General features: G+C 46.7%; 1 protein-coding gene across 2 annotated transcripts in view; it reads right to left on the bottom strand.

Annotated features, from left to right (window-relative positions):
* farsa (phenylalanyl-tRNA synthetase subunit alpha) overlaps positions 1 to 15231 on the bottom strand; it is a 28064-nt gene that overhangs the window by 11744 nt on the left and 1089 nt on the right. The window contains exons 2-9 of one of the 2 annotated variants that reach the window (XM_059640056.1): positions 11778 to 11915; positions 11502 to 11600; positions 9228 to 9346; positions 6341 to 6433; positions 5358 to 5486; positions 4676 to 4791; positions 3255 to 3339; positions 1759 to 1858 (exon numbers count right to left, since the gene is read on the bottom strand). In XM_059640056.1, coding sequence (XP_059496039.1) covers positions 1759 to 1858; positions 3255 to 3339; positions 4676 to 4791; positions 5358 to 5486; positions 6341 to 6433; positions 9228 to 9346; positions 11502 to 11600; positions 11778 to 11915 — 879 coding nt within the window. The remainder of the gene's footprint in view (positions 1 to 1758; positions 1859 to 3254; positions 3340 to 4675; positions 4792 to 5357; positions 5487 to 6340; positions 6434 to 9227; positions 9347 to 11501; positions 11601 to 11777; positions 11916 to 15231) is intronic. The other variant, XM_059640057.1, reaches the window with a different exon arrangement.

Below are 15231 nucleotides of genomic sequence, written 5' to 3'. Positions count from 1 at the left end.
TAATTGACAAGCAAAGGTATGATTCCGTTAAGTATTTGAAACATGGATATACTCCTGATTTGGCTTAAATTGGTTTCATTGCTAATTAACTGACTATTTAAAATATTCCACAACCAAGCTTCAATTTTAATTTTGCAACTTTCACTAGTGATTTGACCTTTGTCACCAAGCCTCTTTAAAAGGTTTAAAATTCGTATTTAAAAATAGTAACAGATGATGGTCCTGGGCCTGACAGGATCAGCAATTGGGTCCTAGAATGGGTGGCAATACCGGACTGCCTGCCTTCTCCTGTGGTTGCGTGTGCATGTCTGTGGAGAGGGAGCACGTGGTGTTCAGTGGTACTCTGTGGACCTTCTGAGACTACAGTGTATCAAAACCAAAAGTTTTATTTTAAAACTTAATAGGCCTCCTCTGGACTTTCCTTGATACAGTGTCCCATTAAACTAATCAGAAAGCACTCCTTTAATGTGGGTTAATTGGTCTCATCCAAAATAACAAAGATGCCAATAAAAACAGTATAATAGGACATTGTTGGGATACCAGGCAATAGTTAGGAGGGCGTATTGCAAAGCTTACTGTATAACGTTACTCCTTGTCATCTGAAAAACTAATGATTGGGTATCTGTGGTTTTAAAGAAATAAGGATAAGAATAAAACATAACTTACTTCTTGGAGCAAAGGTGTGCACTGCACATGTGCAGTCTGCCAAATTGTGGAAAACAAAAATCACAGATTGTCAAGTTCTCTGGGAACAGCAGGATGCCATCATAGCATCTAGTTTTGTATTTCACCAGCTGGCTAGGGATGGAATTAAACAGTACCCCACTGTCATTCTGACAAATATCTCAAAACAGTTTAGGGAGGTAGTGAGAGGAGCTCTACCACGCATTAAGCAGCCCTGTGGGTAGGACATGCTGCCTTAGGCAGGGGGAGCACTACTGGAGCTTGCAGAGCTGGGAATTCCTGCATCAAATTTTATAGCACAGGACATAAGCCAAAAAAAACGGCTACATAATGACAACATGCTCCATCAAATCACCCTCTTGCATATTTTGCATTAACTATCTTCATAAGGTTATGCAGGTACTTCCATCTGACCACTTTACTGATGGAACCATTACCTTTTTACATCCTCAGCTACAGGACAATAATGAAAAGACTGTCAACACCTATGAAGCATGTCAGGAAATGGCAACACCATTCAGACACTTGGGGTTAGAAAATGATCTCCATTTTAATATACTGATGTTAAAGTAGCATTTTTTAAAAGTGGCACTCAACCACTAATCTCACTTTGCATATATGCTGTTCCCTTTTCATCCCCATTGATGAACTTTAAAACAATTTTACATGTCATAGAAGAATGAATGAGTATGAGCAGTACTAAGATCAGACAAATCTGTGCTGATCGTTGGCAGCTCTAATAAAGATACTGACAAATTAAAGGTTTGGAGGTTCTGTCTGATTATTTACTTGGGTTAAAAAAATAGCCGAACTATGGATGTGACCTGTGACCCCTGGCCTTGGTACATTTGTCATGAGGCACACTCACTTTAGCGCTCAAGAAACTGGCAGGACAGAAATCAAATGGGATCTTGGATTCTCCATCCAATCACTATTGTAAATTGCAAACACAGAGGGCTCAGGAGAGGACACACATGGAAAAAGTAGCCATCATGGTGAAGCACTGGAAACAATCAACACCTGAGCAGGTACTTCCTCAAAAGGGGATAGGAGGAAGAAAATAGTCAACCTCACCTTTTGGGCAAGTTTGTACAGCATTCGTGCACTGACTGCTGTTGTGTGCGTTCGCAAGAGATTCTTCTGTGCTTCCTCAATCTTCCAGTCATATTTGTATCTGGATATGTACACAAATAGTTGCTGAAAACAAAGAACTAAAGACTCCAACATTTGCATGGCTTTAAATGCAGCACACTTGTTTTAGAAATAGTTTCAAAAATGATTCAATCATTCTCTTTCCCACCACTACTGGAGCATGGCAGCAGCAGTGTGAAGCATTGATGTGACACTCTACGACAAGGTTCCTTTGACAGCACTTTCTAAACCAAGGTCAGACAAACTGAGCAGGAACACCACTACCTACAAATTCACGTTACAGATCATCCTGAATTGGAACTAAATCACTCCTCCTGGACTTTCACCCAAGAGATTACAAAGGAATTCTTTAAACTGCAGTGAGCGCAGGTGGACCATTGGACAATTCTGATGATTTACTTGGTTGAAAAAAAAGGCCAACTCAAGTACAGACTGTGAGGTTTGATCACGGACAGGGACTAAACCCACGCTGTGAGGCACAAACCCATCTCTGCATCTGAAAAGTCAAATGCCCATCGTATATACACAAAAATGTCTCCACTCTGCGCACCACCCGAGAGAAGCCGTGAATGCATAATGCCCTTTCTACAAATGCTAGTGCTCCCAACTCCCTCATCCATGCCAGTACACACAAGGCCAATCCTGTGCCCAGCACAGAAAACCAAAGGCTCTGCACAACCTAATCCAGCCCAGAGTTCTCCCCATCCTGCTCAGCTACGCCTCCCACTTGCCAGTGCACCAACCTCAAATCACCATGACATGCAAATACCAACCCATGCCCTTGTGCACCCTATCAACCTCACCTTTCCCCACAGCAGCACAGCCAATTCCCCCACCAAAGCCATCACACCGAATTTTCTCCTCCCCGATCAAATTTGCCCACTTCCCTCCTCCATCCTGCATTTAATTATTCTCCCACTCCTATACGTCCCCTCTCCAGGGCACTTTCTCCTCACCTCTGCTCCCAATCCTGCCTCTATCCCAACGCAGCCAACCACATCATCTACATAAACATAACACACTCCAAACACATAGGTCAGTCTGCAGCTGAGGGGAGAACAGACAAATTAATATTACAGTCTGTCATCAGGCAGTTCCTGAAATTTAAACATCCTCTCCACAAGATGCCAAATGACTGTGCCTTTATCAGACCATCACAAGCTGCAAGACAGACAAGCTTCTTCAAAAACTTGTTCACTGTCAAATGGGAAACATGGGAGCCAATCTGCTTAGCACAAACTTACACAAAAGGCAAAGGGATGGAAGGTACAGTTTATTTTCAGTGGTACTGGTCAAAATATGAACAAATCCAAATATAAAAAGCTCTTTACTGTACATTATTCCTGAACAACACTGCACAAAGACAAACAGAGAACTTGCATTTGCCAAATTAGCTGAAGTGATTAGTGCAGACTTACCCCAGGGATCCATATCCGCCCTCTGAATGAACTTTCTTCACTCTTTCAAGGTAATCCATTGGAAATTTTGTTGCAGTGGCTGGCTCTGGGTGTGGTTAAAAAGGGGAAAAAGCAGGGATACTTGAATTCCAAAAATAAAAGTTATTATTTTGCAGTGCAGCACAACCTACGGATGTAGCTCACATCACTCCCTCCCTTATACCACTGCATACAGGAGTGCAAAATATACTGAAATGTGAGGCTGGATGAACACAGCAGGCCCAGCAGCATCTCAGGAGCACAAAAGCTGACGTTTCGGGCCTAGACCCTTCATCAGATGAAACGTCAGCCCGAAACGTCAGATTTTGTGCTCCTGAGATGCTGCTTGGCCTGCTGTGGTCATCCAGCCTCACATTTTACTACCTTGGATTCTCCAGCATCTGCAGTTCCCATTATCACTGCAAAATATACTGATGTTGGAATAAACAATTAAAAAGGAGGTTGGCATTTATTTGACACAACATTGTGCATGTCTTAATAATTAGATTGCAATTACTTTTAAAGTGCAATTGCTGTTCCAGAAGGAAACAGAAGCACAACAAAGTGAATAAGTAGAAAATCTCTTCTTGGAGGAACATTGAGACAGACGTGTGGGCAGGAGGGAGGTGTGCACCTACGCAAAGCAAAGAGGTGCGGTAAGCAATCAGTTTTTATTAAAACAGTAAAAAGTTAAGCAACTCTCTGGTGTCTTGTGGTTCTGGGCTAGAGAAACAAGGTTTGGGGCAGTAGCTCGATGCAGCCCTTAGTGGGGTGAACACAGATAGCAAATTGTGAGATGAAGAAAAATGAAAATAGGTGGATTGATCAAGGCAATACTGAGTAACCATATCTATTGAAAAATACTATAACTGCCCCCTCCATCCTGAACCACATTCCAATTTTGTTCCTATTCTCCTCCTGTCTGAACCCATGGTTTCACAAATGCAGAACGGTCAACCAAATGATCGTTACTAATAGATAGACAGAGTCAATGATCGTTAACAAACAACACCCTCCAATACTGAATATTTTGGCTGAGCCCAGACTCGTCCTCACTCCACTCCCATGGAATGATGTGAACCAGATAGAGAAACTCTTCTCTTCCTTGCTATTCTGAGACCTATCAGTCATCTCCTGCAGAAGCCAATGGTTCCTTCCTGATCAGTTCAATCTGTTCTTCTCCATCTCAGTTCTGAAGAGGAGAAATGCTGAGCTGACACATTAACACTGCCTCTCTCCCAACTTACGTGGCTGGGCCTGCTGAGTATTTCCAGTATTTTTGGTTTTTGTTTCTCTTTGACTCAGTACTGGGTCAGGCCAGTAGCTTTATAAAGGCAGTGTTTTAATTCACTCAACCACTGTCCCACATCCAAATCACCAAAAGCAAGATTTACAGTTCATACCAGATAGGAAGAAGGTGTCATGTTGGTCTCGGGCTGGGTGTTGCTGAGGTTGAAAGAGGGAGTCAAAGTTCCAGAATGAGCTCTCAATGAAGTTATTGGTTGGCATCTCTGTGAAACTGAAAACATTCAAAAACTTTTAATAAACATCCTTTATGGTATGACAGCAGGTGCTCCAGCTAGTTCAATACTAGGGAAGGCAGGTGGCAGGGAGGTACAACCAAAGAGAGAAGTGAAGTAAAAATACAGTAAAAGATAAAGGCAATACTGGATAACCATCATTTCTGAAAATTCTTTCCCTTTTGAACTCCATTCCAAATTTACTCCTTTCCTTTTGTCAACCAGACCTCAGTTTCCCAAATGCAGAGATACCAACTAAATGATCATTAACATTTTTCCCCCTCATTCTTACACACTGTCAAGAGAAAGTCTAATAAAATTATACAAAGAGCTGAGCCAATTTTAGAGAGTCACCACTATATAAAGGAGGAACAAATGGTCTCTTTCGGTGCTGTATCATTCTATACTCACTATAAAATGGTCTATGACAAATATCCTTCATATTTCATTCCTTAATTACAACTGAATAGGCAGTGCTCTTGTAACAAACAACATTGGCAGTACTAGCAGCTAAGATAACTAATCATGGATCATTTCAGATGTTAAGGAAATAAACCTCACTTACCCCATCTCCAGAAATATTTGTCGGAATTGAGTTCGGACTTTCATCAAGGGGTGCAGGTGGCCACATTCTGGAACGATACCCATAGCATCAAAGTTGTACGGCTTGAACTTCTTCTCTTTCCAAGATCCACTGTCAACAAAATTTCACAGGGGCACATTTTAGAGACCACAGTGCTGCCTTCAGCAAAAGTAACACCAAAAAAAAGACAGCTGATCCGCTAAGCAGGGTTAACCTAATTAGGGGCAAATTGTGACTTAATTTGTGTTTTATAACGGGTACAAGGATTAGTAAGTATTTCTCGTTCAAAATAGGAATGAAATTTCTGTTAAGGTGAAACAGCAAGTCGCTAAAATTGCACAGTGAAAAAGAAGCACAAATTCAGACTGCTACTTGTAAGTGCATTAGGTGTTGTGGGACAGAGCCATTGAAAGCAGGACAGTTGTAATTTCAATGCCCATTTTGTGAAGCCAGATGATCTCCCAACACCATCAAATGGAATCTTATCACTACTAGGAAGAGGGGAACAAATAAAATCATCCAATTCTGTTCCCCAGCTGCTGCTCGCTGGAGCAATGTGCTTGCTCACCACTCATCCAAACCGCACCAGGCTCAACTGCAAGACCTTCTTACACTCAAACATCACCAAGACAATCACCACCCAGTGTAAAGTCACTCTGACTACATGCTGAAGTCCACTTGCATTCCACAGACCAGATTCCAACAAAGTTTATTGCTGCAGATTCTTGGGGAAGAGATGAAAACAGCTGGACAAAAAAATGCTCCAGTGTTGGTTAATAAAGTTGTGTAATTGTTTGGGTGGGGTCTCCTATTCTTTAGCCATTGGGCTGCAATGGGACTGAGGTGACACCATGCCACAATGTGGGACATAACTGATCTTAGGTTGCTGTTTATGCCACAATGCTTTGGACATTAACTACTGCCACTTTCTTGACGGTTCGTATTAATTGCTTCTAGCATCTTACTTGGCTATCATCTCCGGGGTAAGTTCAGTATCCTGCTTAACCACTGTGGTGCTGAATGAGCTTCCTTTGGTGATCCAATATGTCTTCACGGTCCTGTAGAAAAGCACAGCTAAAGTCAATTTCAGTGACTTTCATTCCTTGTGGTTCTGCCCATGACTCACTTTGACTTTCCAGTTCTCAGCGTAGTGACTTAAATTGAGACACAAGCTGGTGGCATTTTTGATCTTTACCTGATTTCATTCTGAACCTGACTCCCAAATATCAAAGGAATTACCTTGTGTTTATATTGTGGATTTTACTGAAGCACTTTGAGACATCCAAAGGTTGTGAAAGTGCCTTACAGCTAATTGAATATTTTTGAAATGTAGTCAATGCAAAAATTGCAGCAAACTACTTTCCATGCAGAAAGGTCCCTCAAACAGCAATGTGATAATGCCTAAAACTATGGTTCTTTCAGAGACTTTGACTGAAGAATAAACATTGTTTAGAACATCTGGGAAACTCCCTGCCAATTATGCATGGGGGCCTTTTACCTCCAACACAGACATCAGTTGGAAACTTTAACTCTCAACCAACAAGCAGTAGCTCCAAGCGTCAGCACTAGGTAATGGTATTGCTAAAGTGGGACTTGAACACAAAGTTGCTACTGAAGAGGCTAGAGTATCACCATTAAAGCAATCCAATTTGATTGGCATCTCAGTTTGCCTTCCTGTCTGGTGATTTTGGGGGCGGGGGGGTGGTGGTTGGGAGGTCTTTGGGCTGCTACTTGCTGCATAGCATTGTATAGAACTGTGTAAAGGTTCTCACTGGGCCTACAGGACCAAATGCTATCAGTAGTGGCAAGACAGTACTGTACTGGTAAAGTCACTGATGCTCCTAGGTCTTGGGTTCAAATCCTGCCATGGCAGGTGCTGAGCTTGCAGTTCAATGACTCAACCTGGCAATGAAAACTATTCTTAGTGGTGATGATAATTATGACAACTATCATCGATCGTTGTAAAAGACCCATCTGTCCAACATATTACAAACCTCACTAATATCCTTTAGGGAAGAAAATCTGCTGTCATTACTTAGTCTAGACTAAATGTGACTCCAGACCCACAGCAATGTGACTAATTCTTAAGTGTCCTTGATAGCAGTTAGAAATGCACAATAAATACTGGCCCTGGAGGCACTGGCCACATTTGATAAAATAAATCAAAACTGGTACACTTAGGAGATGTACTTATGAAAGAGTTGCAGATACACCCCTTTGTTTGATACAAAATAACCTTAGAGTGGCCTTAAAGGCTAACAATAATGCTGAGTACATATTCTGAAAACCAACAGACTCGAACTTGGTAAGTTCAGCCGTTTATTAACGAACAAGTTAAAGATAAGAAAAAGTGTTCATACATGATAAAGGAGTAATCAGAATGGAAGCAAGGGATTGAGAAAGAAGGATATTAGGCAACTGCGACAGGTCAAAGTTCTCAGTACCATGCTGATAAGGAGAAGTCAGAAAAGAAATGCATGCCATTCAGGTTTCAAACAGGTTTGATATCGAAAACAGTCACAAAAAAGTTAAGAAGTCTTTACGATTACTTCCAATAAATATTCACCTGGTCAGTTAAATATGAGCAACATTATTCTTTCAGACAAAAGATACCAAGTAAAACTGCTGACTTTATCATCAAAAGAGGTCCTGGAGAAGCTATGAACTCAGTCTAATTTAACAGACAGCTAGAAAGTGAAGTTCAAATGAGCAGGTGCATTTGTAGCTCCAACTGCCACAACAAGTGAGCAGTAATGCTGGGAAGGGGGGAGCGGGCGGAGGCCGTAAGGTGTCACAGCACTGTAGGAAGTTTTGAAAAATTCCCAGAAGCTTTAATAGACCACTTCAGTACGTTAAAGTACAGCTTTAAAACTAGGTGAGAGTCACACAATGTGCACCCCGGGCTTAGATCAAGGCAGATGGCTGCCTAAGACACTTGGCTTCACTGTGGTTAGATTTCAGAACTGCTTCTGTGCTTCAGTGGACTGCTGAAACCTGTGTTGTTGAACTACAATGGTGGGTATTCCTCCACTAAAATGTAGATTTAAGTTTTCAAGATATTAACCTGAAAAGACAGGGTAGACAAAGATAAATTATTTCCACTGTTTGGGGATTCTATAACTAGGGGATGATCCACAAGTTAAGGATTGTTCGGGAGAGGATTTAGGAAGTATTTCTGCACATGAAGGATGGTAGAAGCTTGTAACTCTCTTCCACAAATGGCAGTGGATGCTGAATCTGTTGTTAATTTTAAACCTCAAACAGCAAAATATTTGTTAAAGCAAAGGCATTAAGGGATACAGTTAGAAGGCAATTAGGCCACAGATCAGCCATGATCTCAATGAACGGTGAAATATGCTAGAGGGGCTAGATGGCCTACTCCTGTTCCTATGACTTCATCTATCAGAGGTATAATATAGCAAAGCTACAGAGTACTCACTGCCATTCACAGAAAATAACTTGCAATTGCAATTTCTTTCTGCACAGCGAGGCAGTCAATCTTTCTCATTATTCCTCTGGCCTTGCTGGACAGCATACCCCTGCAGGCTAAGTTACACTGATTCTTCCCTTTCCATCATTCCTCTGTACTAGCCTCCACATCCTCCCTTCCAACTTAGGATTGCTATCATGGGGAAGGGGAAAACAGAGTTCTACACAAATCCGCCCACACTAGGAAGGAGCTTGTCACTGATAGATAAAGCAGAGGAGCATTTTCTCACACCATGGCCCTGATGCCTCCTGTAGTCAAACAGTGCGCTGGCACTTGAAGCAGGAGGGAAGTCATTAACTGTGCCTCATGGTACAGAATGAGTGACCAAAGACACCAAGATGCGAAAGGCTTGGAAGACTTACACCTCACTGAGCAGCTTTCTCTTTTTTAATTCGTTCTTCTCCTTATCATCCAGTTTGCTGTCCTTCCCCTGTTGGACCAGCAGCAACTTGTTTTTGACAGCATCTTCAATGCAATCAGTCTATCAGAGGAAAGCAAGTTACATGACTATTAGATATCAGGAAAACAGCAGAATCTTTCATGTGAATTCTCTGCATTACGTGATGGCAAATTTCACAAGCTTGTGTGTCGGAAGAAATCATCTCAGGTACTCAGTTTAATAGGAAGTGTAGTTAAGATGCGAACAATTAACACCTTTGAAAAGGAACTTAAAGGACCAGCTGGTGTGTCAGGAGATGGATGGTTATACAGTCACGTCTGAATGGGACAGATTGAAGTGTGGCCTCAAAAGTAAATATGAAAATCTGTTTGGTTGTGAGGGGACAGGGGTACTGGCTGTGCTCATCATTACAGACTGCAATAACAGTAGGCTCGATGGCTGAAGTCCTTTTCCTTTCAGTCCAAGCTTCTGTGTTCAGAAGAACCGGGTGTGCTGCAATGAAGCCCCTTCGCCTTCTTACATTTAACTAGTTTTCATTGAGTACCCCTCCCAACTGATGAGGAAAACATCTGTCCTCCACTCAATTCCCCTAGAGCAGCCACAAGCAGTGTGCACGACAGGGAACGAACCATGCTGGAAATCCATTGTACAGATCTCGTATCAACAACTTTGTTACAGATTCAATCTTATTTTCCAAACTAGGTGCTGCAGATGGAATGAACAGCAACATTCAGCATACTATCATATCTGGAGAATACAAGTTCAAAATTACCTTGAATATTTAATATAAATAATTTGCACTGATCATGCAAACTCCCTAATGGAAGAATTAACCAACCCAATGTATTTTGAATTGGTTAAAAAACAACAGGCAAAGGTAATAATATTTGTAAATTAGAGTTTCACTGTTTAATTTTTCCCTAAGTATGGATTTTCCTTTGGAAAATTTCAATACATACATTTCACCTGCGCACGTATTTGTCATTCTGTCATGCAACACTGCTAAAAAGAGGCAGCAAACATGAACAAAACTGCAAATAGTTTGACCACTGTTGTTGTGTTAAGTGCAGTAACAATCAAATTGCTAAAGGCTTTGGTTCAATCAGAAATCTGTTCTTGAATTAGCTAAAATAGGACTGAGGGAAGAGTATCTCTGACAAGCTAAGTCCCACAGTTATGCACTGAAGCATCAACCCATATTCTGCACTAAAGGCTTGAACAAGGTTCCAACTCAACTGCCCAACTCAGTGGTGAGCGGAGTCTGACTAGGTAGAAATGAAGTTTGTGAATCAATAAGCTGCTTGAAAGCCCTCAAGTTAAATGGTCACAGTGTTTAAGGTGCTGTGGCCAAAGTGGCCAAAACAGCTCAAGGCAGCATTCATTGAGCAAAGGTTTCAGCCCAACTGCCCAGCCCTCTTTGCTGCTATGTCCACGCCCCATATCCTTGAGGCACTGAGTTTCCACTGGAACTAAAAAAGTCAAAACTTGCATCTGAATTTTGTTAATTTAAATTTGAATATTTGACTTTAATGCAGTGCCCCTTTAAGGAGCTGACACCCTTTAAATTTCATCTAATTTGATTCTGAAAATAGGGTTCTGTGGAAGGATGTTTAATCTGTTTTTTCCACTGATACTATCAGACCTGCTGAGTTTCTCCAGTCCTTTGTTTTTATTTCATAAACAAGCAGTTCAGTCAGTACTTGTGACGAGAATGAATGCCCAAGCGAGTCAGTACATTCCCATGTAGACATCACAGAAATATCTCCAACTGAAATAAAACTGTTGAACTAAATTAAAGCAGACAGGTTAATGTGCACACAAGCAAAACCAAAAATTTTTGAAAAATTCAGTAGGTCTGGCAGCATCTGTGGAGAGAAAGCAGTTAACAGTTCTGAAGAGGAATCACAGGACCTGAATCATTGAATCTCTTTCCCTGTCCATGGGTGCTTCCAGACTTGCTGAATTTTTCCAGCAATTTCTGTTTTTGTTGCTTATTTCCAACATCCACAGTCCTTTGTGTTTGTTTTTAGGTTATCGTACCCACTGAACATTGTTGACAACTTTTGATTTCAATCGGTTTTGTGTGCCCATGCATGTGCATGAGGGGGGCTGTATAGTGATGGTAAAACCCATTTCACAAAACAAGACTATCAACTTTGGATGATTAAATCTGATAGCTCTACATGCATTATAAGAGTGACGTTACACAAACGCTAGGAAATCTGCGACCACCTACGGCCTTAAAGATCCGAGGTCCTCCTTCGGCATTCTTGTCTATGCGTATCCATTTACTGGACATAGCCTTGTTGAATCCCACTTTTCCACTTGGCAGTTTCTAATGAAAATGAAAAAAAAGGTCCATTTTTTGAAAGCAGCACTTCATGCTTCGAGACGCAGACTGTAGAAATGCAAATTTAATGATGTTTAATAATGGAAACAGAATGACTGGGCGTCCCTCACGACAGGGTTAAGACTTCTTAAATTAGACAGCATTCCACTGCAACATGCTCACCATCAGGTCACTCTGAGTAATTCCATTTGGTGGAATAGCATCAAAAACCCTAGCTTCATGACTGCCTTTCTCCACAATCTCTTTTCCTTCATCAGTCAGCTCCCAACGCTTGGTGGATCGCAGTTCAGCCTCAATCACCTGCAGTAAAAGAGAGAAAGAAAGAAACAGAGCACAAGCTTTGCTCAGCAGTAACATGCTAATGGGCATGACATAGTTATGCAAGTGGGCAAGTAAACCAGAGGTTTGGATACATAAAACATGAGCTCTAGTTATGTAGCAACAAGATTCTTATCCTTCTTTGTTAACCTATGACCCTGTTGTGGAATGGGAATGTACATAGTCTGGACAGGTCATGCCAAAATACCCTCTGCAGCTGAATAGCTCAATATGAATCAGTGACCCAATGCTGAGGAAGTACCTCTCCCACACAGACTTCAATTGTCCCAAATCAAAAGGTGCATAAATAATTTGGGGCAAGTAATAATTTGTAAAATCATTTTGAATCAGTGAATATTTTTAAAGACACAGTTTCTCTTGAATTTCCAACACGATTTCTCCAATAAACAAAAGCTAGGGGAAGGCCCCCACGTGTAATTTTTGCCTACCATCTGGCAGCCCAGATGGTTACGCCATCTAGCCACTTCAACAGGTTAGCCCACCATTATCGATCTGCCCAGCTGAATCAAACACTCTCACAGTACACTTGGCTAGACAGGTCCGCCCACTGTCTGCATGGAATGAACTGCTACCTATCTCTCTGGACAGACTCGGAGGAGAGATGTCAATGTGCTGGAATTATTATAGATATTTTCTAATCAACTCATATGCCAAGAATAATCAAAGAAGACTCAATGTAATTTTTTAAAATTTATTCATTTGTGGGTTGTGGGCATCGCTGGGTGGCCAGGATGTCTTGCCTATCCCTTGTTGCCATCGATAAGGTGGTGGTGAGCTTCCTTCTTGAACCGCTGAAATCCACCTGCTGTAGGTTGCCCCGCAGTGCTATTAGGGAGGGAATTCCAGGATTTTGCCTCAGTGGCTTTGAAGGAATGGCGATATATTTCCAAGTCAGGACAGAGAGTGGCTTGGAGGGTAATTTGAAAGTGGTGGTATTCCCATATGTCTGCTGCCCTGTCCCTCTAGATGGAAGTGGTCATTAGCTTTGGATATTTGGTGAATTTCTGCAGTGCATCTTATCGATAGCACACACTGTTCCTTCTGAGCGTTGGTGGTGGAGGGAGCGGATGCAGTGCCAATCATGCAGACTGCTTTGTCCTGGATGGTTTCCATCTTCTTGAGTATTGTTGGAGCTGCACTCATCCAGGCAGATAGGGAGTATTCCATCACAGTCCTGACTTGTGCCTTGTAGATGGTGGACAGTGTTTGAGGAGTCAGGAGGTGAGTTACTTGCTGCAGTATTCCAAGCCTCTAAACTGCTTTGTAGCCACTACATTTATGTGGTGAGTCCAGTGAGTTTCTGATCAATGATAACTCCCAGAATGTTGATAGTTGGGGATTCAGTCATCGTAACGCCGTTGAATGTGAAGGGGTGATAATCATAGCCTGGCATTTGTGTGGCACGAATGTCACTTGCCACTTGTCAGCCCAGGTCTGGATATTGTCCAAACCTTGCTGCATTTGGACATGGACTGCTTCCATGTCTGAAAAGTCGCAAATGGAGCCACTGTCCCGACAACCCCACCCCCACACGCCCCCGCGACACCCCTCCCCGTCCCGCCCCCCCGACCAGCCCCCCCCCACCCCCTCCCCGTCCCGCCCCCCCCGACACCCACCCCACCCGCCCCCCCCCGTCCCGCCCCCCCCACCCCCCCGTCCCGCCCCCCCGTCCCACCACCCCCCGTCCCGCCCCCCCCACCCCCCCGTCCCGCCCCCCCCGTCCCGCCCGTCCCGCCCCCCACCCCCCCAGTCCCGCCCCCCCACCCCACACCCCCCCGTCCCGCCCCCCCCGCCCCGCCCCCCCCCTACCCCACACCCCCCGTCCCGCCCCCCCCTACCCCACACCCCCCGTCCCGCCCCCCCCCTACCCCACACCCCCCCGTCCCGCCCCCCCCCTACCCCACACCCCCCCGTCCCGCCCCCCCCCACCCCACACCCCCCCGTCCCGCCCCCCCCCCTACCCCACACCCCCCCGTCCCGCCCCCCCCCCACCCCCCCGTCCCGCCCCCCCCAACCCACACCCCCCCGTCCCGCCCCCCCCCCCAACCCACACCCCCCCGTCCCGCCCCCCCCCCTAACCCACACCCCCCCGTCCCGCCCCCCCCCAACCCACACCCCCCCGTCCCGCCCCCCCCCCAACCCACACCCCCCCGTCCCGCCCCCCCCCCAACCCACACCCCCCCGTCCCGCCCCCCCCAACCCACACCCCCCCGTCCCGCCCCCCCCTAACCCACACCCCCCCGTCCCGCCCCCCCCCACCCCACACCCCCCCTACCCCACACCCCACACCCCCCCGTCCCGCCCCCCCCCACCCCACACCCCCCCGTCCCGCCCCCCCCACCCCACACCCCCCCGTCCCGCCCCCCCCACCCCACACCCCCCCTACCCCACACCCCCCCGTCCCGCCCCCCCCACCCCACACCCCCCCTACCCCACACCCCCCCCACCCCACACCCCCCCGTCCCACCCCCCCACCCCCCCTACCCCACACCCCCCCGTCCCACCCCCCCACCCCACACCCCCCCTACCCCACACCCCCCCTACCCCACACCCCCCACCCCACACCCCCCCTACCCCACACCCCCCCCACCCCACACCCCCCCGTCCCACCCCCCCACCCCACACCCCCCACCCCACACCCCCCCCCGTCCCGCCCCCCCCACCCCCCCTACCCCACACCCCCCCCCGTCCCGCCCCCCCCCACCCCCCCTACCCCACACCCCCCCCCGTCCCGCCCCCCCCCACCCCCCCTACCCCACACCCCCCCCGACCCCACAGCCCCCCCGACCCCACAGCCCCCCCCGACCCCACAGCCCCCCCACCCCACACACCCCCCCGTCCCGCCCCCCTACCCCACACACACCCCGTCCCGCCCCCACCGCCCCCCGCACCACCGCCCCCCCCGCCCACACCGCCCCCCCCCCGCCCCGCCCCCCTACCCCACACACCCCCCCCCGCCCCGCCCCCCTACCCCACACACCCCCCGTCCCGCCCCCCCCGCCCCGCCCCCCCCCACCCCACCCCACACCCCCCCCGTCCCGCCCCCCACACCCCCCCGTCCCGCCCCCCCTACCCCACACCCCCCCCGTCCCGCCCCCCCCCACCCCACACCCCCCCCCGTCCCGCCCCCCCCACCACCCCACACCCCCCCCCACCCCGTCCCGCCCCCCCGACCCCACAGCCCCCCCCACCCCCCCCACCCCACACCCCCCCCGTCCCGCCCCCCCCGACCCCACAGCCCCCCCGTCCCGCCCCCACCGCCCCCACCGCCCCACAC

This window comes from Stegostoma tigrinum, chromosome 35 (genome assembly GCF_030684315.1).
Source record: "Stegostoma tigrinum isolate sSteTig4 chromosome 35, sSteTig4.hap1, whole genome shotgun sequence".
Taxonomy (NCBI): Eukaryota; Metazoa; Chordata; class Chondrichthyes; order Orectolobiformes; family Stegostomatidae; genus Stegostoma; species Stegostoma tigrinum.
This window is presented reverse-complemented; position numbering and strand designations above follow the sequence as displayed.